This window comes from Amia ocellicauda, chromosome 20, assembly GCF_036373705.1.
Source record: "Amia ocellicauda isolate fAmiCal2 chromosome 20, fAmiCal2.hap1, whole genome shotgun sequence".
NCBI lineage: Eukaryota > Metazoa > Chordata > Actinopteri > Amiiformes > Amiidae > Amia > Amia ocellicauda.
In genome coordinates, this window is record NC_089869.1 from 24,514,621 (window position 1) to 24,542,191 (window position 27,571).

Genomic DNA, 27,571 nt, shown 5'->3' on the forward strand with positions numbered 1-27,571 from the left:
GCTGTGATTTAAAAAGGGGGCATCTCTTACATTGGCTGGAAGATCGTTCCACAGTTTCGGGGCCCTATATGTCTAAATACTCAACCACCTGTGTTTTTCCTTCAGTCACCCGTGTTTATGTTTTGGGTAATATCCATAAAAACCCACATGTATATTTTATATGATATTATTATTATTTTTTTTTTTTGTATTTTTTTTTGGTATTATTATCATTACGTGTTTAATACATCTTAACCTCCTTTGCTGAAACTGACATTTCATCTGAGAAAACTGTGATCATTTACAGTACATTATGCAGTTGAGCAATTAAGTTTTCTATCTATCTATCTATCTATCTTTCTTTCTGTCTATCTATCTAATAACATATTATATAATAATATATGATATATCTGTAAAGGATGATGTGGGTTAGCCACAGTGACCCGAGATGCTTCCTGGCCCTGGGAACCTTTCTGCGGGGGGCGGTTTCCAGTCGGACCGGAAGCCGCACATCACCGGAGCACGCGTCACTTCCTGTTTACGCTGGGCCGTCCCGCACGGCGCAGCTCGGGTTCAGCAGCTCCGTCCGGCTCTCGGCTTGTTTCCGTGCGGTCTGGTGAGGCGCTCTGCCGCTATGATCCCCTACACCGTGAACATCAAGCTGTCGGCCCGGACCCTGACCGGGGCGCTGAGCGGCCACAATAAGACGGCCGTGCACTGGTGAGTAAACACGGGGATGAGGAAGTGCTTCTCTCGGCCTCGACGACAGCACCAGGAACCGTGTCTGCTCTTACTGACATTTGTGTCACTGAATTGTGTTGACAGCTCTGTGGACGGTGTAAATGACAACCCGTGACACAGCGCTGCGTCCCCGTGTGTCCCTGTGTGTCCCGCCGCAGTGTGGACAGGGTCTGATCTCGGAGTGACACCGAGTGCTTCTCTTTCATGGTTCTTTAATTCGCACCACGATGGCCCGAGAGACTCAACACTCACCTGTCGCTTCGACTGCCCGTATAATAACTTCATTGGTTTATATCTCAAGTTATTTTAGCACCCCACGTACTACACTCTTTCAGGACGACACAGCTGGTACCCCATGGACTAATAACATAATAACAGCTGACTCCTCCCCTAAGGCATGTACACTTCATTCTGTTTTGATTGCTATAGACCGGTGGGTTTCAAACTGGTACTGGAGTACCCCCTGCCCTGCTGGGTTTCTTTCCAACCAAGCTCTTAATTGCTTAATTGAATGGTATATTGTTTTGTAAGTTCAATTAAGGATTTGATTAAGGAATTAATAAAATGCACAAAAATAAATGCACAAAGAAAAAGCACAGAAGAAATTGAGTAATAAGAATAACAACAGCAAGAAACTGCACTACACAACTGAGACATCACTCAGGGATCAGGGCGGGTTTGTCTGGTAGGTGCTGCTGTGGTTGCAGGTGTTAGAGCAGTCTGAGCCCCTCACACCCTGTGGAGAGCAGACCTCTGCCTGCTGTCCATTGTGGCTGGATATCGGGAGGTGCAGGGGTAACTGTGATGTATTGTGCCCAGGCTGCCATGTCTGGTCAGTGTGTCCAGGCACCTGCAGGACCCCCACCTCAGACAGGCAGAGAGAGGTGGGATGCTGGTCTGGCCGGTGCCTCGTCCCTGATGGCAAGTTCTCCATCTTGACCTTGGGGTGAGGGCTGCCGAGGAAGAAACATAAGAACATAAGAAAGTGTCCAGTCGAGAGGAGCCCATTCGCCCCATCGTGCTCGTTTGGTGTCCATTAATAACTAAGTGATCAAGAATCCTATCCAGTCTGCTTTTGAATGTTCCCAAATTGTCTCTTCAGCCGCATCGCTGGGGAGTTTGTTCAGATTGTGACGCCTCTCTGTGTGAAGAAGTGTCTCCTGTTTTCTGTCTTGAATACAGTCTGAACATCACTGCCCTTGTTCTCAATTTTACACTTTTGACAATATACCCTAACATTTTGTCGCAGGGATCTGACGTATCTGTCTCTCGTCCCTCCCTAGGGGCTGGCAGGGTCTGATCGCTCAAGGCTGTCATTCCGTCGTCCTCATCATTGATCCCAAAACCGCGCAGACCATCCAGGTCCTGGAGAGACACAAAGCCAATGTCGTGAAGGTAACCCACACAGCCTCGTGGTCTGTACTGTTCGCCGTGCCTGAGCTGAGCTCGAGATTATTGTCTGGATCTGTCCAGGGTTGTCAGCCTAGTTCTGCATTTTATTACACTGTACTGTTTGTGGGAGATGCACGTAAATTAAAAATGCCTCGCCTGGCCCACAGCACGTGTTATGAAACTGTAAAGAAATAACAGTCGGGCTGATTAATGACAAACATGAAGCACTCCTCTGTTCAATGTGTTATTTTGGAGCAATAAACACGCATTATAGCAATATAGAAGGTTTTCTCCCCCTTCATAAAACCTGATTCAATCTGCGCTGAGGTTCAGTCCTTGTTGTTTGAGGTCTTAATGTGCTTGTTTATTAAAATATTGCCTCATAAATTAGGCAGTGTTTGAAGAGCACTTAGTCTTTTTCTGTGTAATCCGACAGCACAAATAAAAGAGCCTGCCAGGATGCTTGATGTCTGTGGAGTTTCCTTTAGTGTCGCACTGGCTCTGTGGTCTGGGGTTCGAGTGATGATCGGCCACCGCAGGGTGATTTCAGCTTCACTTCAGTCTTATAAATCACTTGTGTACATAAACGCTGACTCTGCACCCCTTTATAAACACCGGGGTGAAACTCATTGGTCAATCAGCAACAAACAGACGGACCAAATGACCTCCTCCACTCACGTAACCAGGTGTCTCGGTGTCTCTCTATGTCTCTGTTTCTCTGTGTGTCCATGTGTGTGTGTCTGTGTGTGTGTCTCCCCCACAGGTGAAATGGGCCCGAGAGAACTACCACCACAGCCTGGGGTCTCCGTACTCCCTGCGGCTGGCGTCGGCAGACATGTCTGGGAAGATAATCGTGTGGGACGTGGGCAGTGGCACGGCGCGCTGCGAGATTCAGGAGCACTCCAAGCCCATCCAAGGTGGGAGGTGGGGCAGGAGTCGGCTGTCACTGCGGGGCGGGGGGGGGGGGGGGGGTTGCACGGGACCCGGCCCCAGATGACTCTGACACATGTGCTGCTCTTGAGCTGCCAGGGTAGAGCTGTTCCTCTTCCTCTCTTTCTCCTTTCTGTGTTTCATCTCGCCGGATTGATCATCCTACCCTCGGTTCTCGTGGAAGCGGTGAATCTCAGAGATCAGGCATGCAGGGCTGATTCTACGTAAAGGGCCCCCTCTCTCTTCCCTGCGAATCACCCCAGTGTGGCTCCTGCCGCTGTGGGAGTAATTAGCTGATTGACACCCACTCTGCGTGGCGCTCTGCTGCCGTAACGAGTTTCATTAACTGTCAGGAATGGGGTCTGTCTGGTCTGCTGCTCAGGGACTCCCTTGGTTTTTTAAACGTGTCAGGTTTCCATCAGTCCTTTTTGTCCGTATTTGTCTTTCTTTCTCTTTCTTGCTTGAAAATGAGGTTTGAGTAACAGATGGATGAACTATATATATGTTCAAATATGTGACCGAGTGACTGTACGGCCCATTTGCCATGGAGATGGAATTAAAGGTCCATGTTCTGGGGTTTAAATGAGGAGTGGGGGGTGGGGGAGAGAGGCACTGGAATCTGCCCTCAGGTTCCCCCAGGCCGCGTGTGCTGGGCTGAGGGTTTGCAGGTGATCGTTGTGTGCTCTCCAACAGATATGGAGTGGCTGTGGAACCAGGACGCCTCCCGGGACCTGCTGCTGGCTGTGCACCCGCCCAACTACATTGTGCTGTGGAACGCTGACACCGGCACCAAGCTGTGGAAGAAGAGCTACGCCGAGAACATCCTGTCCTTCTCCTTCGACCCCTTCAACATGTCCAACCTGGCCCGTACGTGCCCTCTCTCCTGTCTGTGTGTTACCGCTACACAAGTGTGCAGGAAATGCTATGAAAGACTTCCATAGCGTCCCCTGCCCATTGTGTGTCGAGTTGTGTGTTTGAAACCAATTGTGGCGGCCGAGTCTGAGCCGTCCCTGTGTCCCCTGTGCCCCGGCAGTGCTGACCAGCGAGGGCATCGTGTTCATCTCGGACTTCTCCCCCTCCAAGGCCCCCGGCAGTACGGGGAAGAAGGTGTACATCTCCAGCCCGCACTCCAGCCCCCTGCACAACAAGCCCGCCCCGCCCACCGGCGCCAAGAAGGCCCTGAACAAGGTGAAGGTGCTCATCACCAACGAGAAGCCCAGGCAAGTCCCGCAGCGCGCTTCATCCATTGTTTATGATGAGCGGGTGACATTGTTAGTGTGCAAATTAGTTAACTGATGGAATAGAGAAATCGGAGACATAAACCGCGTCTCCCGGCCTGCTGTCACTCAGGGCCTGTTATCAGCGCCGTGCGGGCCATTGTGTGTCGGGGGTTCAACGCAACTCTGTGTGTGAACGTAACGGATCATTTTTTTCCAGCTGCACGGGCCAGCCACTGTAGATTTATTTATTTATTTCTGTGCTTTTTGTGAAATGCGCTCTTTTTTTGGTTCTATATTCAGCCGGTGTCCCTCCTCTAATCTGCGCTCATTGATCCCCCCTCATCAGATCGTGGTTTAAATGTTCAGTCGCTGCCGGACCGAGGGCCATGTTGCTGTGCTGTATTTCATTTTCATTACGGGTGTTGTTTAGCTGTGTACAATTCCATTAGGCGCTCTGTCGGGGAGACGGACGCCCCTGGTTTGCGGCGGTTGTGCCGATTGCGATCCCACACATGCCGGGGTTGTTCTCCTGTTGTCGTACTCTGTTACTGGATTGTAGTCAGACAGTCCGGCCCAATGGGGGGGGAAGATATAAAGAAATATATATTTAATTTGATGAACAGTTGTGTGACTGGCATGAGAGAGTAGGCCTTTAAAATAAGGTCCCTTTTTTACTCACTTCAGTGCACATTTAACACCTAAAAATACATAAAATGTGACTTCGGAATATTTGGTTACATTTTCAGAAATCCTTGACTTTTTGCCTTAATTTGCGTTAAAAAAATATGAATATCACAATGCATGAATTAATATTAACTTCTGGTTCGAGAACTAGTGCATAATGTTCCACTGCAAAACAGTAATCAGCGTGGAAAAAGAAAGGAGGATAACTCTGTCTCGACTGCGTCTGCGTGACTGACTCGGATGTGCGCTGGTGCTGCGACTGTGTAGTACCGGAGCGCGGCCCGCGGGAGGCTGTTTAATAGCGGCTCCGGGTCCCGGCCACGGTGCGTGTGTTTCACAGCATTCAGCTCAGCTGTCGGGTAGTGATGCTTCCTTTGAGATTTCCTTTCGGAGAAAATCTCTTGCAGTCTGAATCTCACGCAGTCTGCTGGGGGCCGTGTGGGTCCCAGTGCGATATTGCAGGACACGAGGTATAAACATCATCATCTTACTGTGCCGTCAGTGACAGTTTACAAGATACAGTTGTACAGGACCCTGTATAATAAATATATTATTTTCCATAGGACTAATGATGTGCTGCTACTGCTGTTTTCAGTTTCAATGTGATGTCAATCTGTGCTGGCTCGTGTGTCGGGGGCCCCTGTGCGTGTGCCGGGGCTCTGTGTCAGTATGTCCTGGGCCGCGCAGGGGAATTGAGGTTCTATGTTTGTGCTCCTCCCGGGCAGCGCCGAGTCTGTGACGCTCAATGACTGCCTGCAGCTCGCGTACCTGCCCTGCAAAAGGAACCACATGCTGCTGCTGTACCCGCGCGAGATCCTAGTGCTGGACCTGGAGGTCAGCCAGACGGTGGGCGTGGTGGCCATCGAGCGGACCGGTGTGCCCTTCATACAGGTACGTGTGTGTGTGTGTGTGTGTGCGTGTGCGTGTGCGTTTGTGTTCGCACGTCCCTTGCCGTTCCTGCTCAGAGCATTCCTGATGCGGACCCCGTTGTGCTTTAGTGACTCGGATGAAGTGTGTCTGACCTCCTGTCACGCTCCTCCACTCGGCTCAGGCTCTCTTCCGTGTTATAAATGTGCCAGGGATGCAATGTGCATCACCAGTTACACACCCAGAGCCCAGGCAGCGGATCCAGGCTGGAGGAGACGTGCTGTCCTCCCCCGAAAAGCTAAATAAAATGAGAAAGTGTGCCACGTGCGGTAAGTGTGTAAATAGGAAATATTGGTTGTGTGATAGGAGAAGACTGTCGTTTAGGGCCGATGAATGAGTGATCTCTGGGGAGCGGAGGCAGGATCACTGCTGATGGGTGTTTTAATCCTGTCTGCTCTGATGTGGTGAGATCTGAGGGGCGCAGTGTCCACGGTGCACACGTCGGCTGTGGCCCCGGTCTGCAGCCCCTCAGAGCCCCGCATGATGAAGCTCTCCCCCCGTAGGTCGCGCCGTGCACCCAGAGGGACGCGCTGTTCTGCCTGCACGAGAACGGCTGCATCAGTCTGCGCATCTGCCGCTCCAGCTGTGCGGCGCAGGAGGACGCAGGCAAGTCACGGCCAGAGCTCCGTCACACGCTGTGCTCTTTGCGCTTCTGGACACGGTATTAATGTTCATCTGTTTCCTAACACATGCCTGCGACATGTGCAGAAAGAACAGGCGAGGCCTTCAGCGAGAGCGTGCTTTCACCTTTACACGGCTGATACATGGTGTCTGTTTAGCCCTTTAGTTCATGTCATTTAGCCCTAGAAGGCAATAAGTGCGTACAGAAGAGAAAGCCCTTGCATGTTCTCACGTGTTTGAGCGTGTTCTCTTCCCCCCCCCCCCCCCACGGTCCCGGCAGACCCAGAGCAGAGTGTGCAGGAGCTAGTGTATGACCTGCGCTCCCAGTGCGACGCCATCCGCGTGACGAAGACAGTGCGTCCGTTCAGCATGGCGCTGTGCCCCAGCAGCGAGAACGCGGCGGCGCTCTTCATCAGCGACGGCAGGGTGATGCTGTGGGAGCTCAAGGCCCACCCGGCCCGGCCCAGCCAGCACCACAGGTACTCCCCGGCCAAACACACACGGGACTCTCACACCGGAACTCAAACACACCGGACACACGCATGACACACACATCGGACACACGCATGACACACAGGCATGACACACACACCGGACGCAGGCATGACATACATACCGGACACACGCATGACACACACACCAGACACACGCATGACTCACACCTGGGACTCTCACGCACACACCGATCCATGCTCTTTGTGTGCGTCTCTCTTGTCTGGCAGCTCGGGCGTGTCTCCTCTCTTCTCTCCGGCCTCGTTCTGTGGGATCCCCCTGGCGCTGCATCAGAAGAGGATCCCCGACCTGTCGCTGGACAGCATGATCGGTAATGTAGCGCCTTTACTCCCACACTGGAGAGAGAGAAGTGCCCCAGAGACACGCCTGCCAGCAGCGCTGAGCACGTCAGAGTGCGTCTGATGCGTCTGATGGGTTTGTGTTTTTGTCCCCGGCTCCGTGGGGGGGCGCTCACATTGACACAGACTGATGGATGTCTGGGAATGAAAAGATGGATGAATGACTGATCAGGAGTCTGGGAATTAATGAATGCATGGATGAATGACTGATCAGGAGTCTGGGAATGAATGGTTGGATGGATGAATGACTGAAGAGGAGACTGGGAATGAATGGATGGATAGATTAAGAATAGGAGTCTGGGAATGAATGAATGACTAGGAGTCTGGGAGTGGATGGATGGATGAATGACTACAAGTCTGGGAATGGAAGGATGAATGAACATGAGTCTGGGAATGAAAGGGTGGATGGATGAATGAATACGAGTCTGGGAATTAATGGATGGATGAATGACTGATCAGGAGTCTGGGAATTAATTAATGGATGGATGACTGATCAGGTGTCTGCGAGTGAGTGAATAGATGGAATAATGACCACGAGTCTGGGAATGAAAGGATGAATGAACAGGAGTCTGAGTGGAGGGGCCTGTCTTCTCACACCGGCCGCCTGTCTCCCCACAGGACAGAGCCTGATCTCGGGGGACGAGCCGCCCCGCACCCCCCTGCAGCAGGAGGTCCAGCTCAAGTTCCTGCTGACCGGCCTGCTGTCGGGGCTCCCGCACCCCCCCTTCGTGATCCGCATGTGCCCCCCCCTCACCACCAAGAACATCGGCCACTATCAGCCCCTGCTGGCCGTGGGTGAGTAGAGCGGCCGCGACATTTATCATTTTCCCTGTTCTCCGTTTACCTGAAACAAAATCCCTCAATTATGCGTCTCCCGGTGCGAGGTGCTAATTAATCGAGTCCCCGTGTTCTGCGTTTAAGCTGCGATGGGGGAGGATTTTTTTCTTTTATTTTTTAATTAAGGCTTCCTGATTACGAGCAGAATCGAGCCCTGTGTGTTAGACGGGGAATTAGCGTGAATGGAGCCGTTTGTGATCTAATAAGTAGTGGCATTTTATTATTATTATTTTAATTCGAGTGCAGGTGCTTCACAAAGGAGGGGGTGCAATGAGATTAAACAGTCTGTAGCTCCTTGTTCTCCTCTGGGTTTACTGCAACCCTCTCTGTCTGTCTCTCTGTGTCTGTCTGTCTGTGTCTCTCTGTCTCTCTCACTCTGTTCGTCTCTCTCAAATTCAAAACGAGTGTTATTGGCATGACATGTTAATACAAGTATTGCCAAAGCATGTATTATACAGGTGGTAATACATAAAAAAACAACAAGAATGTATAGATCAATTAAACATCATGAAAATAATTAAATTAATAAATAACAATAATCATGAATTACAGATCATTTGTCTGTTTGTCCGTCTCTCTCTCTCTGTCACTCCTCAACTAAAAGGTGCGGTTTTGTCCAGCGGTTCTTTCTGGGTTTCCCTCAGGAAACAACTACACCTTTTAGTTGAGGAGTGAGAGAGGGCACAACATCTCAACACAACCCGCACCAAAACAAACACACAAACACAGCCTGTCCTCGTTCAGAAAGTCCATGCTCAGCCATCAGTGACAATATGAATATCAGCCATTCCTATTAACGAAGCTGACGAGTGCAATCAGACGGCATGGCTGCACCGCGGCGGCAGCTGCTGTGAACGACGCCTCCCGGCTCTGGCAGCGATCGACCGGGAGCGGTGAGGCGAAGAGGGGCTCCTTCCTTGCACGGCTCCACCAATCAAGGGCCTTCGAGGGGAGATCATTCTCCATATTAACTCCGCCGTTTGTCACCTCATTGTTGTTCGTTTGTTTGTGTGCGGCATTGTCGCCCCGGGACTGGGGCTTTGCCAGTCAGTGCATGTCTTCGAGGCGAGAGAATTCAATTTAAAATGTCCCACAGATGCCCGTAAACTGGCTTGTTGATAAGGAGCTGAAACAGGACTGCTGACTGATTGAGCTGGCCTAGGGAGACTGGAGGAGCAGGGCCGGGTTTAATGAGAATATACACCACACACTTGAACATGTCTGTGTCCTCTTTCTCTCTCTCTCTCTCTCTCTCTCTCTCTCTCAGGTACGAGCAATGGGTCCGTGCTGGTCTATAACCTCACCAGTGGGCTGCTGCACAAGGAGCTGAGTGTCCACGCCTGCGAAGTCAAGTAAGAGCCGAGTTACTGAGCAGGACTGTAATCGGTCATTCTCTCCACAGCGTCAGGACGGGAGAAACTTAGGAGAGTGAATGACCGATCCCTCGCTGTCACTCTACCTTCTGGCATGTGGACACTAGCAGTTAAAGATGGGCCCTCTCCATGTGGGTTATTGGGCATCGTGTGCCAGCGGGAGTTAACTCGATCTGAGGGAGAATATATATATATATATATGAAAGGCATCGACCACATCAAACCAGAGGAGCTTTTCCAGATCAGCAGGGACACACGCACCCGGGACACAAATGGAAATTGGGCTTCAAGGCATTCAAGACAGAAAACAGGAGACACTTCTTCACACAGAGAGGCGTCACAATCTGAACAAACTCCCCAGCGATGTGGCTGAAGAGACAATTTGGGATCATTCAAAAACAGACTGGATAGGATCCTTGATCACTGAGTTATTAATGGACACCAAACGAGCACGATGGGACGAATGGGCTCCTCTCGATTGGACACTGTCTCATGCTCTTATGTCTCTGAATCTCTTTGCTGCTGCGCCTCTGCTGTTGGCGTCTCTGTTGCTGTGTCTCTGCTGAAGGAAGAAGCTTCTTTCTCACTGGAGCACCAGAGACCAGACTCGGCACACACACGTGTGATACTCCAGTGACCCAGTGGGCTCCTGTCTGGAGGAAATTTTTACTGAGCCTATGGAGAGACCCGTCCTGCCCAGAGAGGGAGAGGCTGGTGTTTTACATGCACAGTCCCCCCCCAAGCTCCTCTGCTCTGACGCCTTCAAATGCCTCTCTGTGGTCAAAGACGACAGTGGGGACACGGTCCTGCTCCTCTTCTTTCACATCTCCTCCCTTGTTTTTCTCTCCTCCCCCCTGCTGTGGAGCTGTGTTTTGTTCCACTGCGGTCACCAGGGCTGAGGGCGGACTGGGTGCTGAATGGGCCACTTTAAAACTGACATAGCAGTCCCTAATTCATTATTATTATTATTATTATTATTATTATTATTATTATTATTACTATTATCTTACCAAGTTTCAACTCCAGTTCTTTACCCCCTCCCCCCCACACACACACACACACACTTCTTAAATTAAATCAATATATCTGTAAACCCGTGTGTATAGAAGTGAAAACATGTTGTGCACATTTTAATGAACACAATGGATGGAATGAATCTGCCTCCTTCTCTCTGCCAGGGGATTTCTTCTCTGCCTTCTTATTTCTGGACTGGCTCTAATTAATCATCCTGCTGTGCCATGCCTCCCTGCTCAGGCGCCGAGCATCCCAGTCTCCCCCCAGCACGCGTGTTAGGGGGGTTCTGTCTCCCCCGGCACGCGTGTTCGCTGCTCTCTGTCCCAGGTCACGCGTGTTCGCGGCTCTCTGTCCCAGGTCACGCGTGTTCGGGGCTCTCTGTCCCAGGTCACGTGTGTTTGGGGCATCTCTGGCCCAGGGCACGTGTGTTCGCATGTGACATACCTCTGTGTGTCTGCGCTGTCCTGCAGTGACGTATGTGATCCTCAGAGTTGTGTGTTGCTGTATTCTCTCTGCAGGGGGATTGAGTGGGCGAGTCTGACCAGCTTCCTTTCCTTCGCCACCTCCACTCCCAACAACCTGGGTCTGGTGCGGAACGAGCTGCAGCACGTGGACCTGCCCACCGGTGAGTGAGTGCCTGTGTGTACCTGTGTACCTGGCCTGAGCACAGGGCCCCCCAGCGCTGACCGCACAGCCCGCACCTCCGCCCAGGCGGCTGTACGTTACTGCAAGGTCTCCCTCCACCCAGGAGCAGATCAGCCGTCTCCCGGGTCAGCGCTCCTTGGTGGGGATTCAGATATCACACAGATCAGAGCAGGCTGGCAGCTCAGGCCGCCAGAGGGGAGGGAGATTGGATCCGCAGCTTCATTCTGCATGCGCTCGTCTCATTGGGGGGTTTTGCTAATTATTACTGTTTTAGTTTGTAGCTTTTCCCAGATCACACACTGATTATTTGTGTTTATAAATGTAGCTATGCTGCCAGTGTGTGTATCAACATAAACACACTAACGCAGCAGTGATCTTAAAAGCATATCTGTGAGTGCGGTGCGTTTGGCTTCCCACAGCGCTCTCTGTGAGAGATGCAATCACAGCCCTAATGAGCCCCAGCAGCGCGGCTCCTCACACAAACACCAGGCTCTCTGTCTTCCCCTCAACGAGAGGCTCGGGGACCGCGGCGCCTGCCTCTCGCTAGCGCAGCACACCGCTGAATAATTGATACTGCGGCAGCGTGTGTTGCGAGTCAAACACACGACCAGGGCCGGTGTCGGCTGCTTTATTACTGCAGAGCAGGAACTTCAGTCGATTAAAAAAGCAATCAAACGCTTGGCACATTAGAGTCTGTATCCTTCACGGCTTGGGCATCGTTTGCATTGATTCGCCAGTGCAGACGCTTTATTGTGCTTTTCTGCGGTGGCTTGTTTATTGCTGCTGTGTTCAGGGGCAGAGAGATGATGTTCCTCGATCGCGGATAATGGCGGGAAGTGATGGAATTCAGCCGAGTGTCTCGTAAACTAGTTATGAACAAGAACAGTCTGTTCTCTAAAATGTGGTTTTACAGGATCGCCTTTCTTCCTCATGTCGTCTCCTTATACGAAATGCGACGGTCTGGCTGTAACCATACCGTGTCAGGAATCTGGTGCGCTGAGTTTTAAAGGGCACAGAAAGGGTGTAGGAGCAGGGGTGTTCCGGTGAGTGGAAAGATGCAAGGAAGACCGAGGAAAGAAAGGGCCACTCTTCGGCAGAAAAATTGAAAGTGGAAGCCCAGGTTTCCATGTACTTGTCCTGATGCACCTTTATACAGCTGCCGTAGTGACTCGGACTGTGGTGCAGTATTTTTGCAGGGCACTGTAGCGCAGGTGGCAAGTGGAAACCAAATGGTCGTGCCTGGAGACGCTCGGCAATCTTAATGCATGTATATATAATTTCTTACGAGGTTCTATTTCCGTTGTGCTTTTATCAGAGCAGGGAGCGTCACGTTGCTTTATTTATTTAATTGTGTTTTGAGCGCGAGGGGTTTGGGGACGGGAGGTCAGCCTCAGTGGCAGGAGGCTGTCACGGGTTGCAGAAGGAATTCAGAATTAATGAGAATCCGTGGCACAATCGGAGAAGTAAAAACAAATGCAGAAATCTGTCGGCCTGGTGTGGAGCGAGCGCAGGGTGAAACGTGCCTTAAATAATCTTCATCATAATTAGCCCAATATCTCACAGTGCAGGCAAATGCTCGGTGTTTATAGACGAGTGCAGTCGGATCTGGGAGAGGGGAAACCAGCTCTCGGTTGATGTGAAGCACAGGGGACGAGAATGTGTTGTTGTCTGTTGTGGGTCTAATGGTGTTGAGCAGAGAGAGGGCTGTGAACTTTGCTGTACTTTTGGCATTTGCTGTATATCAGTGACTCGGATACCGAGCTCCAGGCTGGGGCACTAACTCAGTAACACGGCCTGGAAACACCCTAGGGAACGGGTGTGAGAGTCTTTATGTGTCTGCATGTCTGAAGGTGGTGGCAGACACATGCACCACCAGGTGACGAGTACAGCAGGCTGGGACAATCCTCAGACGCCCCCTTAGTAGGACCTGATGGAAAGGATTACGTGTTGGAAGCGGGTGGGAAGCGTTACTATAATTAGTCAATTAGGCACCTCTTTCCCCCGAGTTGGCTGGATTGTGTGTGCAGGTGGCACCGGTGTGCCCCCCGGAGGTGGCGTCTCGGGTACCCTGGAGCGCCATAATTACAGGTAACGGAGACCAGGAGACGGGGGAACGGAGCGCATGAAAAATTAAAATCTAATTAGCGAGACAATCTGGGGATGTGGGTGGTTCATCGCTGGTGAACGAGAGCGGTAAAGTGGGGCGCATTAGCATTTCATTTACAAGGCCGCTGATTGCCGGCTCTTCAGTCTCCCCGGTGTGTGCTGGCGCGTTATTCCTCTGCTCCGCGCAGGGTTTGATCCTCTGAAGCTGCCGAGAGTCTGCATTTTTTATTTGTATTTCTTTTCATTTTTTGTGTATCGAGAGTGTGTGTGAAGCATACAGATCATGGAGGTTCTTCCTCTTCTTGATTTATTCAATGTTGTGTGCTGTTCAGTAGCGGCCCCTAAACCATCCTAAAGCCTCATTGTTTCCGGTGTTGGTTTCGGTGAGGGCCCTCATGCCGGTGCATGGGCTGCAGTTTGCCATGGGGAGGGGGCTGCAGCTGTTCATTACCAAGACATTAACAACCCAAACAGTCTCTCTCATACAATCACGGCGCTTTATTCCTCTGATTACATTTCCCCATTCATCAGTGCTTCACCGTGATCTCGCCGCCTTCCTGTGTGCTGTTCGGCAGTGTAAGATGCCAGATTGAATAGGTGCAGCGCCGCAGCCCTTGTCCGGGAACCAGCATGTGCGCCTGTGTGTGGTTGTTTGTTTGTCCTCTTCTGTTTCGAGTGTCGAGGTGTTGTTTTTTCTCTAATGAAACGGTTCAAGCTGTGCAGAAAAGTTCCCTTGAGGTGCGATTACCTGTCAGCATGCGGCTGCAGCGTGGTGCAGAGGGGTGGGGGAGCTGGAGAGACAGAGGGGATGTGACAGGTCAATTACACCGGCCGCACCGCGCGCTCCCCGGGTGAGATCTCTCTCTGATTGTCTAAATATCTTCTCCCTCCAGGCAGGAGCGTGGCGTTCCGCGGCGAGAGAGGTGGTGACGAGCCGGCGATCGAGATGATTAAAGTGTCTCATCTGAAGTAAGTACGCCCTGGGCCCGGACTGTGCTTAAGTATATAAGCCTTAATAATGCGCTCTCTCTCTCTTTCTCTTTTCCTCTGTCTTTTCTTTTTCCCTCGCTGTCAGTTAGTTGATTAAAGCCTGGGTTGTCAATCAGGAGCTGATTGCCTAGCAGAGGTTTTCATTATTCACCCAGGCACTGTGCGAGAGGAAGAATATGGCCGATTAAATGTTTTCCAAGGACAGATGGCCTAAATTAAACTTAAAAAAATGAAATCTCCAGGGAGTTCGAAGTGTGACGTGATGTCGGATCTGCCTTTGTTTCCCTGCAGCCCCACACACCCCCTCCTTGAACCGTTTAAAGCTCAATAGCCTTAATTAGCTGCCGTGGCCCGATCGTGTCCTCCTTTCTTCCTCTGCCATTTCAGCAGTTTTTGTTTTCCTGTGTCTTGGCCCCTGGTGTTCAGACCTGCTGTGTCACTTCTGGGGCCCAGTGGTCTGTGTTTTGGTGTCACTGGAGCTTTTCATTCCCACTCGATCGCTTCTGAGACTGAATTTGATGCTCTGCACCAGAAATAAAACCGTCAAACCTGTAGGAAATGGGGCTTCTTTTCACCCACTGGCTTCAAGACAGGGCTTTATTTCTCTGTGTTTTCATTTGACTCTGATATCCCATTTGTTTTGGTTAAATAAATAGATAAGCGCACTGATTGGTTCAGGCAGGTGTCTGCAGCTCCGTGTCGATCCCGCAGGGGGCAGTAAAAGCTCTCTGCTCTGCACCCCCCAGTGTGGCGCGACGGCAACAGCGTTCAGCCGCCGAGAAGAGCAGGTCCTCAGAGGGTCCTGCGTTTTAAATGTATTCATCTAAATGCAAAAAGAATTGCATAATCCTAATTCTCACACAGAAATTGAGTATATTTATGAATAATTTATGTATTTGAATATATACATACATTTCGTATTTATGTATTTCATTTATTTGTGTTTTAATTTACCCGGCCGTGCGGGTGTGTCGCTCAGTTGCCCCCGGCCGTGCGGGTGTGTCACTCAGCTGTCCCCTGTGTCGCTGCAGGCAGTACCTGGTGGTGGTTTTCCGGGAGAAGCCGCTGGAGCTGTGGGATGTGAGGACCGGCACGCTGCTGCGGGAGATGGCCAAGAACTTCCCCACGGTCACGGCCCTGGTAAGAGCTCCCCAGACATGGACTGTCATCCAGTATTTTTGCACGGCACTGTAGCGCAGACGGCGAGTGGAAACCAAAACGGTCGTGCCAGGAGATGCTCTGCAATCTTAATGCATGTTGATTGTGTCTAATTAATTTCTTCCCCTATGTCTATATATATAATTTCTTATGAGGTTCTATTTCCGTTGTGCTTTTATCAGAGCAGGGAGCGTCACATTGCTTTATTTATTTAATTGAGTTTTGAGAGTGAGAGGCGTGGAGATGGGGGGGTCAGCCTCAGTGGCAGGAGGCTGTCACGGGATGCTCTGTGCCTCTTCAGTCTCCACAGCCCTGCCTGCACACTGCGGGGGGCATCAACCGCCACGGTTTGGGTGTTTGGCTGTTTCAGTACTTTGTTTATTTTATATTTTCTTTCCGATCAGCCTCTGATAAAAACCCTCAGAAATAAGAGTCAGAAGCCAACCTTTCGCCTTTTGGATACTTTAACAGTTTTAACAAAATAAACAAATACCTGACTGCGAGTTTAAAAACGTACGCTTCGGGAGGTTTGCATTGGCCAGAAAGAAAAGATCCTCCTTCCGAATTTTTAGTTTTGGTTGTGTTCGGGCCCCAGTCAAAGTTTCCGTGTTTTGCCCCTGTGTGTCTCAGGAATGGTCGCCCTCCCACAACCTGAAGAGCCTGAGGAAGAAGCAGCTGGCCGCCCGGGAGGCCATGGCCAGGCAGACCGTGTCCGACGCAGAGCAGAGCAACGTGGAGTCCTCGGTCATCAGGTACGACAGTTAGAGTTACAGTTCAGTTTCAGTTTCAGTTAGTTATAGGTCAGTCATACAGTTTCAGTTTTTGTTATAGTTTCTGTTTCAGATACAGTTTCAGTTAGTTATAGTTCAGTCACTTACAGTTTCAGTATCAGTTTGTTTCAGATACAGTTTGTTAGTTATAGTTCAATCAGTTAGTTTCAGTTTCTGCTATAGTTTCAGTTACTTTCAGTTACAGTTTCAGTTAGTTATAGTTGTCAGTTTCAGTTAGTTATAATTCAGTTAGTTATTGTTGTCAGTTTCAGTTAGTTATAGTTCAGTCACTTACAGTTTCAGTATCAGTTAGTTTGTTATCAGATCCAGTTTGTTAGTTATAGTTTAATCAGTTTGTTTCAGTTTCTGATATAGTTTCAGTTTTTCGGTTAGTTTCAGTTAGTTATAGTTGTCAGTTTCAGTTACAGTTTCAGTTAGTTATAATTCAGTTAGTTATAGTTATCATTTTCAGTTAGTTATAGTTCAGTCAGTTACAGTTTCAGTTACAGTTTCAGTCAGTTACGGTTTTAGTTTCAGTTAGTTTCAGTTTGTTTCAGTTTCAGTTATAGTTCAGTTTCAGTTACAGTTTGTTTCAGTTCCGTCAGTTACAGTTTCAGCTACTTATTGTTCAGTCAGTTTCAGTGGCAGTTCAGTTACTTATAGTTATAGTACAGTCAGTTACAATTTCAGTTATAGTTCAATTAGTTTTCAGTCTCACAGTTTCAGTTAGTTATAGTTCAGTCAGTTATAGTTTTAGTTCGTTAGTTTCAGTTCAGTTACAGTACAGTTTCAGTTAGTTATAGTTCAGTCAGTTTATAATTTCAGTCATAGGTGCAGTGTCAGTTAGAATTTGTTATAATTTCAGTCAGTTACAGTGTCAGTTACAGGTATAGTTACAGTTACAGTACAGACAACATAACATAACCCAGCCCCTCTTGTCGCTGTGCAGCTACAGGGCAGCATGGTTCTGTGTCGGGGGCACAGACAGTAGAGCTATAGTTCAGTCAGTCATGGTGTGATGTTGTGTGTCCAGTCTGTTGCAGGAGGCTGAGAGCAAGTCGGAGCTGAGCCAGAACATCTCGGCGCGGGAGCACTTTGTGTTTACGGACACGGACGGCCAGGTGTACCACCTGACTGTGGAGGGCAACACTGTGAAGGACGGCGCCAGGATCCCCCCCGACGTAAGAGTCAGCCCCCCATCTCCCATGTTCCCCCTCGTATCGTCTCGCGCCGTCTCGAGTTTTCTCACCCTCTCCAGATCTTTCACTCCCCCCTTTTCTCTCTCTGTCTCTCTCTCTCTCCCTCCCTCCCTCACTTAAGATATCTTTTTCCATCTCACTCTCTCAGAGATGTGCCCTGGCATTGTGTGAGCAGTTTCCTGTGTCCTGCTTTGCTGCAGGGAAGTGTTGAAGCATAATGTTCAAAAACAGCATCTAAGAAACAGGAAATACTGAAAGGACCAGAGGAGTGTCAGAGTCATATCCATGTGTGTGTGTGTGAGTGTGAGTGTGTGTGTGTGTGTGTGTGTGTGTGTGCAAGTGTGAGATTGTGTGAGTGTGTGTGTGTGTGCAAGTGTGAGAGTGTGTGCGCAAGTGTGAGAGAGTGAGAGTGTGTGTGTGTGTCTGCACAAGTGTGAGAGAGTGTGTGTGTGTGTGTGCGCAAGTGTGAGAGAGTGAGTGAGAGTGTATGTGTGAGTGCATGAGAGTTTGAGGATAATGTCCTTCTTCACTGAAAAATATATAAAATCAGTTTGATTGATTGATCCATTACCAGCCTTCGCACAAGGTCTGACTGATCCCAGTGAGGCTGAGATCAGGCTGGACGGGCGACCTTGTCCTTCATCTCCGACTGACTGGCCTCTCTGCCGAGGCCGGGTCTCAGGAGTTTGACTGCTGTTTGGCTTCCTCGCCTCGCATTTGATCGGCACGCCTGCTGCCCTGGGCCTCTCAGACCTTGCGCTGCTTTGTCATCAAACCCTGGCTGAGGGCTTTGCATCTCGCTCGTTTGTGTTATTCTTTGTTGATGTGGTTGTTAAGCCCTGTCCCTGTGCTGTAACACCAGCAGGACTGAGGCTGTTGTTGAAGTGGTTCTGTGGAGAGGGCTGAAGGGTTCTAGTAAAACACACAAAACTCATAGCGTTGTGAAGACAGAGTGTGTATTGATACTCGGTCCACTTATTCAGGTTATCTCTCACAGCTACGGTTAAAAGAAAGCCTCGGTCATTAACATTCGATTACATTTATACCCATTTATACACGGCCCGTGTGACTCCAGAGAGCATATTAAAAAAGTACGCAATTCAATTATCACCGCACACGGATACTTAAAGCTTATTATCTCCTTCCTCTGCTCATCAGAACAACAATGCCCGTGTGCGCGAGCTGCCACTATGAAATTACCTCTTATTGTGGGGAAGGCTGGGCACCGAAGCTAATCGCATTCGTCTTTGTTTGCATTTATATTAATTTTTAGAGTGGCGATAGAAAAGTTTTCTGCGTTCATGTAAAATAATCCAACAGTTATTACAGGTAATATAATTTATTTCTTAAAGTTTTTTTTTTTTCCTTTATTAAGTTTATGTCTGCATAGAGATGGGTGGCAAGACGTGCTGTGTGAATTGAGCGGCGTTCAGGCAGCGTTGGGTGACTCAGCTCAGCCCAAAGGGGTGCGAGGGTCCGGTCCTCCCTGTCTGGGTCTCTCGCTCGGCTCCGGTCCTCCCTGCCTGGGTCTCTCTGTCATTTTTCCTCCCCTTGTCTCCTCAGGGCAGTATGGGCAGCATGGCCTGCATCGCGTGGAAGGGAGACACCCTGGTGCTGGGCGACGTGGACGGGAACCTGAACTTCTGGGATCTGAAGGCTAGGCTGTCCAGGTGCGCAGAGGCCCCCCCTGAAGTCAGGCTCTTCCTGCACAGCTGTGTCAGGTTCTGCAGAAATATGAATCTATATCCACCTCTCTATACATCTCCACCTCTCCTGCTGCTTGCAGGGGGATCCCCACGCACCGTGGCTGGGTAAAGAAGATCCGGTTCGCCCCGGGGAAGGGCAACCAGAAGCTGCTGGTCATGTACAATGATGGGGCCGAGGTCTGGGACACCAAGGAGGTGAGCATCTTGTTATTGACATGCCTTTGAGACAGAATGGCAGCAGCACAGTGAGCACGCTCTAACACACCTTGGGCCAGTGACCACCACACATTTAGCATCTGATATGACACAGATATCTAGAAAAACAACGCCACACATGCAGGTCTTTTACAGAACATCTGGACACAGCTGAGGTGTGTTTGTTGAGAGGTCGTTACTCTGATGTCATGTGGTCCCGCAGGTCACCATGGTGAGCAACCTCCGGACCGGCCGCAACGTCAACTACAAGGTGCTGGACATCGACTGGTGCACCTCCGACAAGGTGGTGCTGGCCTCGGACGACGGCTGCGTCCGGGTGCTGGAGATGGCCATGAAGTCGGCCAGTTACCGGGTGGACGAGCAGGAGCTCACAGGTGGGGCCAGCGGCGTCTCGGCCTTCTGGGGCACGCGTGTGCGTTACTCTGGGTCTGGCGCTGATGACCCGGTCCTGGGCCTTTTTCACATTTAATTATCATCATCATTATTATCATTATTGCCATGCCCCTGGACTAATGGTGTGTGCGTGTGTGTGTGCGTGAGAGTCTGTGTCCTGGTGTCTATCTGTGTGTGAGTTTGCGCGTGTGAGTATGTGTGTGTGTGCGTGTTTTGTTTGCCCTGCACTCTGTCTTAGATCTGGCCTCTGTCTCCCTCAGACCCGCTCTGGTGCCCCTACCTGCTCCTGCCCCGCGCTGCCCTCTCTCTCAAGGCCTTCCTGCTGCACCAGCCCTGGGGCGACTCCTACACCCTGGACCTCTCCCTCGTGTAGGTGTGACTCCGCTGGGGTGGAGATGTGGGTGACGCTGTGTGGAGGACAGGGGGTCGGGTGTTGCTTCTGAGATCGGCCTGTGAAGGGTTTACTGTCAGCAGTGTGTAGTTCGGAGAGAGGGGTCGTGTCTGTGTTCGCGTTTGTGTTTTATTCGGCTGCTAATGCGTCTGCTGTCCCTCCCCCCCTGCAGTGACTACAGAGAGAAGGAAGAGGTTAAAGTCCAGATCCAGGAGCAGCTCAATTCACTGTCCAAGTGAGTCCACTCTCCCCTCAATTACTCCCGTTGTCTCTGGTTAATTAATCTGTTTATATTTTTGGAGAGGACAGAACTGCTTGGCAAGTAGATGCTGACTCAGCCCGTGTTATTCTGTATATCGGACAGCTTTCACCACATGGAGAGAGAAACAGTCATCAATAATACATAAATAAACACGCAGCGGCTGGGGGTGGCAGCCATTACTGGCCCTGTGAAGATATTTATAGAGTCCCACGGTGGGCAGAGACGAGGAGATTGTAAGGCTGACCCGTTCTGTTCCATGTTTTCTGTTCCCTCAGCGACATTAAAAGCCTTTTGCTGGATCCCGAATTCAGTCTCCTGCAGAGGTGCCTGCTGGTCTCAAGGTAACTTTGAGGTTTGGGTTTGTGTATATAGCGCCTTTCGGGCTGCCGCATTTCGAGGCAATGCATGTGTCAACAGGAAGTTAGAATAGACAACCTTTAAGGGAAAAGCGTGACACAAATCAGAATGATGTTGAAACAATGTAAATACAAGAGGGACGCTTAGAAGAAGGGGGTTAAAAATCAGGACAAATATGTAACTGTGGGAGAGGGAGAGAGAGATGGAGATGGAGGAGAATGATGCAGAGGGATGGAGACACAGAGAAAGAGAGAGATGGAGAGGGAGAACTCTGGGGGCCACCATGGCCGCTGGTCATCCTTCAGCTGTGCGGTGGGATAATCAGGCCTGTGGTCTCGTTGCTTAAAACTTGTTACACAGAGGTCAGGCGCTAATGAAGGACTGGAGAAAGTAATTACAGATTCTCCCAAGATCAGTTCATTAATCAATTCATTCATTAGTGATTCCAGTTCTGTTTACCATGCTGGAGGTGCAGTCAACTCAGTCTCTGCAGTTCGCTTGTTCAGGTTTTTAATATCTTCAGAGTCAGGGACTCTCCTCCCGGCGAACTTCAGCGGTACTGCATTGCCTGGGTCACAGAGGTGTGTTGAGAGTGTTGTGTAGAAGTTAACGGGTCTCGTGAAAGGGTCTCCTGATGTCATCGTGTGCACGTTGTGTCAATCAATTCAGGTCTCTTACACACACATTTATTGTAGTTACAATTAACAATCAACCCCCTTTTTCTTCGTCTTAAATGTTTCGGTGCAGAATCTGCGTAACTGACCTACAGCAGCCAATCGGTGTTGTGTTTCCATCCTGGTTAAACATAACGAGACTTTTAAAAACAGTCGGACCTCCTGTGAAACTGGCACCACCAGCATTCAAGTGCCCCGAACCGTCGCCGGTAACTGAGTACTGTTTAATAACAGATGATTCGCTGAACAGGGTGACATTAACACACAAGATGAGAGGTGTAGGCATGTGTGAAAATGCTGCTCTGGCTTCTCGTGTGAGGTTTACAGTGTTGTGTCTCGTGCGCAGGCTTTTCGGGGACGAGTCGGAGCTGCAGTTCTGGACGGTGGCGGTGCATTACCTGCACGCCTTCTCCCAGGGCTGGCAGCTGAGCACGCCCAGTGAGGACAGTGCGTCTGCCGCGCAGGACAGGCCGGTGGGGGGGCACCTGGACATCTGCCACGACACGCTGTGCGAGAGCGCCTACTTCCAGGTACCGCCTCCTCCACACCCCCACCTAGATTAATGCACAGACACACACACCTAAATACACACATTCATAACGCACTAGTACAGCCTCTGTCTCTGCACTGCTAACAGAGGTTCCTTCTAAACATGTGTCAATGAATTACACACACAAACATTTACAGATCATATAACTGTGACACACACACGCACAAACGTCTGTGGTCGCTTGATTTTGTGTGTTGTGCCCAGGTGTGTGTGCCGCAGACACAGGGAGTGCCGTGTTGTGGATCTTGTGCTCAGTTTCACACGGAGATGCTCTGGCCTCCTTCCAGCTACATGTGTAGTTCATGCCAAGCTAGGAGGTTCCTCTGTGTGTTTTGTGACCTGCCACAATCCGAGGGGACCCGCTGTAACGAGAGGCAGACGAGGTGAAAAGTCAACTTCCATTTATTATCCGCTCTGTCTGGAGCGGAAATGAATATGCCAACGATGAAAAGAGCCGCCAGCCGTCAGGAGACAAGCCTCTTCTCCACCGAGTCGCCGTCTGAATATTGATCTGCTCAAGGAGACAGGTTGTCTAAGTGTAGCAAATGGAATTCACAGGCATGACACGGGCCGAGGGAGAGGGAAAGGAAGAGGGATGGAGGGGGGGAGGGGAAGGGGGGGGAGAGGGAAGGCAGGAGGGGAGGAAGAAAGAGGGAGGGGGAGGGAGAGTGTGAAACGGAGGGGGATGGAAAGAGGAAAGCCTGGACCCTCAGCCCGTCCTCCCTGTGGCCAGTTAGGTGTTCTGAGGTCAGTGTTACACCTGTTCAGTAACATGCGTATTGACAAAGGAGAAGGTGGGCTGAGGGCCGTTCAGCCCCAGTTCCCTCGCCGTGTCAGGAAGCGGCCGCGCTCCGTACGCTTCAACACATTCCTGCGATTAACGCCTGCGTCTCGTCCCTGCAGTGAGCTCAATCAGAGTGGATTTACAGCCTGTGAGACCTGTGCGCGGCGTGAGTGTGTTCCTGTGTGGCTCTCTGCCCCGCCTGCGCTGTGAAGTGCGTCAGCAGCTGCTACACAAATCGAGATGCTCTATTGTGTGATTACACGTCTCCCAGACTGACTATGCAGAAGAGAATAAAACACAGTGACGCGGCCACAGTAAACCAGCATTTAAAAACAAAAACACACGCTTGAGCAATATAATTGAGCCCCGTGCGGATTCGTACTCTGTTGCCTTGTGGTGTAGCAGGACTGGATATCGCTCGGCCTGCGGTGTCTGCTGATTGATAACGAGCATCGTTATACTTCCTCCAGTTGCCCGGGGGTTTTGATTTGCTCTGCTTTTTGGGGGAAGTCGTTATTGATATTAACCTCGATTGCATTGGAGCAGCTTTCTCTGAATACATTCCTCATTGAGTAATGAGGCCATTCCTTGCTTTCTAGCACAATGATGATTATGATTATTCTCTCCCCTCTCTCTCTCCCTCTCTCCCCTCTGTCCTCTCTGTCCTCTCTGTCCTCTCTCTCCTCTCCGTACTCCTTCCTCTTTCCCCTCTCTGTCCCTTCTCTCCCCTCTCTCAGCCATGTCATCACCAGCACTACACTGATTTTTAATGACTATTCAATTAGGCTGAACAGCAGATTAAAATAATTTGTACTTTAAATTGGGGGCAAAACAAATATCATAAATAGGTTGCAGTAAAGTTGTGTAGAATAGTAAGGGACTGAACCTCAGTGTCTCCTGTGCGGCTCCAGATGGCCCCTGGCCCTCACAGCCCACTGGGGTCCCCCGGGTCACCCTCCCGCCGACGTCTGCGGCTCCGAGCTTTTCCCCATCGCTCACTGACAGCCGAGGCTCTCGGACTGTGACTGTGTATTTCTTCATCCGTCTGTTCTTCTGCCCCAGCGCTCCCAGCTGGAGAGGGTGCACCTGCAGGAGGTGAAGAGGTCCAATTACGAACACACCAAAAAGTGTGCCGACCAGCTCCTGCTGCTGGGCCAGGTGAGTTACTGCACCCCGTGCACACGGACGCATTTCCAGACCTACGGACGGAGTCCGTGCAGAATTAAGATAATTTAGATAATTTGCCGAAAAGAGTGTGGCTGATAAAAATGCAGAGCAGACATCGTCCATTCAGTGGGAGCCTGTTTCTGTTAGTTGGAGATGTTCTCTGTCTGGCCTTGGTAGAGACCCCCGTATCCACTCAGGGATGTACTGAAAGAGCCTCCTGTCTGAGGGAAGCGTTTCTCTCTGCGGTCCAGTCCCTGCTCACCCCCCCGCCTGCACTCTCAGACCGACAGGGCCGTGCAGCTGCTGCTGGAGACGAGTGCGGAGAACCCCAGCTACTACTGCGACTCCCTGAAGGCCTGCCTGGTCACCACCATCACCTCCTCCGGCCCCTCGCAGAGCACCATCAAACTGGTCGCCACCAACATGATCGCCAACGGGAAGCTGGCAGGTATGTCGGCACGTCTCTTCTGGGTTTAAATATCGATCCTCACTCAGTTTTTAGTCTGTATAGCGCCCTTCACAGCAAGTTGACATAGAGCATTCGCCCCATCGTGCTCGTTTTATGCCATAATACAATATCATACTATGTTAAGAACATAAGAACATGAGACAGTGTCCAGTTGAGAGGAGGCCATTCACCCCATCGTGCTCGTTTGGTGTCCATTAATAACTGAGTGATCAAGGATCCTATCCAGTCTGTTTTTGAATGTTCCCAAATTGTCTCTTCAGCCACATCGCTGGGGAGTTTGTTCAGATTGTGACGCCTCTCTGTGTGAAGAAGTGTCTCCTGTTTTCTGTCTTGAATGCCTTGAAGCCCAATTTCCATTTGTGTCCCGGGTGCGTGTGTCCCTGCTGATCTGGAAAAGCTCCTCTGGTTTGATGTGGTCGATGCCCTTCATGATTTTGAAGACTTGAATCAAGTCCCCACGTAGCTTCCTCTGTTCCAGGATGAGAAGGTTCAGTTCCCTCAGTCTCTCAGTAGGACATTCCCTTCAGACTTGGAGTAAGTCTGGTTGCTCTCCTCTGACTGTCACAGGTTGAAGACAGACAGGGACAGATATGGCACGGTGGTCAATATATCCATCAGGCACAGAAAAGGGAGAGATGCAATTAAAAAAACTCCACAGGAGAAAAATTGTATCTGGGGGTCTGTGGTGGGAGGAGTCAGGAGGTGAGAGTTGTTCTGGGGGGATACAACAGAAGTGTCCTCTTATGAGACGGGTTGGATCATAGTCTGGAAGAACCTGCAGTGCAGCCCGTATTGACTGAATGCAAACTCTTAGTGACTTAATCGAGACAGCCATGGAACTGTTGTCTCCAGGCCTGCAGTTAAGGATCCTACGCAGCCTGAGGCACCGTGTCTCTCCGATGTCACAGAGACGATCGCCGACACTGCGCTGATAGGTTTTTAGCTTCGTGACAGAGAGAAAATAAAGTGACTGCTGTGCTGGCAGACCTATTATCTCCCATCGACACTAATGTTGGCCGGCACCGGGCTGCCTGACAGTCAGGTGTAAATGATGGAGATGTCATCTGCGCTGGTAAAACCCCTTGTGCTGAGGAACTATCGGGAAAGAGCAGACTTGATTTGTGCTCTAAAGTGTTTAATTTTCGCAAGGCAATACGAATTCGAGGTTTTCGAAAAAAGTAAAGGGAAGTAATTGTGTTTGTAAGCATCTCAGTCCTTCCTGGTCCGCTTCTGGCATCCCGTCCACCTCAGCCGACATTCCGCTTTGAAAGCCGAGAGAGACGGTTTTCCCAAGGCGCCAGCCAGCGCAGTAAACGTTCCTGTCTTATCCCCGCTCTCTCCTGATTGAGAGAAGCGGACTGTAAACGAAGGCCTGAGTGAAATAGATCTCCCTGACTGGTCCTTGCTGTGCTGCTGGTTTACTGTGGCCGCGTCTCTTCCAGAGGGGGTGCAGCTGCTGTGCCTGATAGATAAAGCCGCTGATGCCTGCCGCTATCTGCAGACGTACGGGGAGTGGAACCGCGCGGCCTGGCTGGCCAAGGTAAGGGGGGGGCAGTATTATCTGAAACTGCATGCAGCCTCAGTTTGCAGTCAGAGTGTCACAGAGAGATGGGTCTGTGTGCCGGGCTGGGCTAGATCATGGCAGGGCACCAGTGTCTCTGAGCCGCTTCCCTCTCGGCACAGACATGCCAGGGATCTTTTTCTGTGTCATTCTGTGTCACTATCAGGGTTTTTGTCTGCTGTGAACGTGTCATTTCCTCTGATTCCGCTGGTGCAATAACGTTGCCGTCATGGTGGTGTTTATGATGTTGCCCACTGCCAACCCTTTGCTCTTGCCAGGCAAGGGGGGGTGTTGTGACGCACCGGTGTGCCAGGACTGATCTGCCGTTTCCCCCCCAGGTGCGTCTGAGCTTCCCCGAGTGCTCGGAGGTGCTGAAGCGCTGGGTGGATCACCTGTGCTCTCCCCAGGTCAACCAGAAGTCCAAGGCCATGCTGGTGCTCCTGTCCCTGGGCTGCTTCCAGAGGGTGGCAGAAATGCTGCACAGGTAACGTCCGCTACTGTAGAACCACACTCTGCCCCCCCCCCACAGTGACACCTCAGCCACTAGGGGGCGTAGTGTCTCTCAGAGCCCCCTGGGAAGGAGGGTGTAGTTAGCTTGTGTGAAGTAGGCGCAGTTTCTCTGTCTCTGCGTCGGTGTCTGAACTCTCGTCAGTCAGGTGTTTGTTGTGCCCTGTTTATTAGAAAGCCGGTTTAATGAGCAGCCGAGCCGACAGCTTCAGGATAAGAACTGAGTTTTATCTTCTTTCCCGAAACTTCCTGACAGCCGCCTCTGCGTGAATGTGATGCACAGTAAATTAAAATATGACATGGAATTAAATAACGGGGGCAAGAGATGTGTGTTGACGTGTTTCCCAGATGCTGATGGGGAAGTTATTGCATTTTTAATGTGTTTTTGGTCCCCCCCCCGGTCCTGCAGCATGAGGTACTTTGACAGAGCAGCGCTGTTCATCGAAGCCTCGCTGAAGTGCGGGGTGATGGAAGCCAACGACAACACCTATATCCTTTGAAATGTGTGAGAATAACACCCGGGGGGACGAGGTTAATTGAGTCGCCTCCCGAGTGTGAAGTGTCTTCAGCTCCAGCCCCTAACGGCCTCCAGCTTTTAGTTTAAAGACCCATGGAGAGCTCCCTTGGTGACATAAGAGCATGAGACAGTGTCCAATCGAGAGGAGGCCATTCACCCCATCGCGCTCGTTTGGTGTCCATTAGTAACTGAGTGATCCAAGGATCCTATCCAGTCTCCTCTGGTTTGATGTGGTCGATGCCCTTCATGATTTTGAAGACTTGGATCAAGTCCCCATGTAGTCTCCTCTGTTCCAGGGTGAAAAGGTTCAGTTCCTCAGTCTCTCAGTAGGACATTCCCTTCAGACCTGGAATAAGTCTGGCTGCTCTCCTCTGAACTGCCTCTAGAGCAGCGATATCTTTCTTGAAGTGTGGAGCCCAGAACTGTCCACAGTATCCAGATGAGCTCTAACTAGTGCATTGTACAGTCTGAACATCACTGCCCTTGTTCTCAATTCTACACTTTTGACAATATATCCTAGCATTGTGTTTGTCTTTTTTATTGCTTCCACAATGGTTGTGGTGACCCAGTGGGGCACAGA

The 27,571-nt window shown here is 50.5% G+C and overlaps 1 protein-coding gene across 1 annotated transcript in view; it reads left to right on the forward strand.

Annotated features, from left to right (window-relative positions):
* The first annotated feature begins 497 nt into the window (after positions 1 to 497).
* The window catches only part of wdr11 (WD repeat domain 11), a 28,332-nt gene continuing 1,258 nt past the window's right edge, over positions 498 to 27,571 (forward strand). Inside the window, exons 1-28 of the mRNA XM_066693006.1 lie at positions 498 to 699; positions 2,004 to 2,115; positions 2,876 to 3,029; positions 3,736 to 3,909; positions 4,076 to 4,262; positions 5,672 to 5,837; positions 6,377 to 6,479; positions 6,775 to 6,973; positions 7,217 to 7,317; positions 7,964 to 8,140; positions 9,450 to 9,534; positions 11,088 to 11,194; positions 14,214 to 14,289; positions 15,342 to 15,450; positions 16,099 to 16,220; positions 17,272 to 17,419; positions 19,001 to 19,107; positions 19,224 to 19,338; positions 19,562 to 19,733; positions 20,013 to 20,121; positions 20,316 to 20,378; positions 20,681 to 20,746; positions 21,783 to 21,966; positions 23,833 to 23,928; positions 24,220 to 24,385; positions 25,849 to 25,946; positions 26,306 to 26,451; positions 26,884 to 26,963. Of these exons, the coding sequence (XP_066549103.1) occupies positions 614 to 699; positions 2,004 to 2,115; positions 2,876 to 3,029; positions 3,736 to 3,909; positions 4,076 to 4,262; positions 5,672 to 5,837; positions 6,377 to 6,479; positions 6,775 to 6,973; positions 7,217 to 7,317; positions 7,964 to 8,140; positions 9,450 to 9,534; positions 11,088 to 11,194; positions 14,214 to 14,289; positions 15,342 to 15,450; positions 16,099 to 16,220; positions 17,272 to 17,419; positions 19,001 to 19,107; positions 19,224 to 19,338; positions 19,562 to 19,733; positions 20,013 to 20,121; positions 20,316 to 20,378; positions 20,681 to 20,746; positions 21,783 to 21,966; positions 23,833 to 23,928; positions 24,220 to 24,385; positions 25,849 to 25,946; positions 26,306 to 26,451; positions 26,884 to 26,963 (3,508 nt within the window). The 5' untranslated portion in view covers positions 498 to 613. The remainder of the gene's footprint in view (positions 700 to 2,003; positions 2,116 to 2,875; positions 3,030 to 3,735; positions 3,910 to 4,075; positions 4,263 to 5,671; positions 5,838 to 6,376; positions 6,480 to 6,774; positions 6,974 to 7,216; positions 7,318 to 7,963; positions 8,141 to 9,449; positions 9,535 to 11,087; positions 11,195 to 14,213; positions 14,290 to 15,341; positions 15,451 to 16,098; positions 16,221 to 17,271; positions 17,420 to 19,000; positions 19,108 to 19,223; positions 19,339 to 19,561; positions 19,734 to 20,012; positions 20,122 to 20,315; positions 20,379 to 20,680; positions 20,747 to 21,782; positions 21,967 to 23,832; positions 23,929 to 24,219; positions 24,386 to 25,848; positions 25,947 to 26,305; positions 26,452 to 26,883; positions 26,964 to 27,571) is intronic.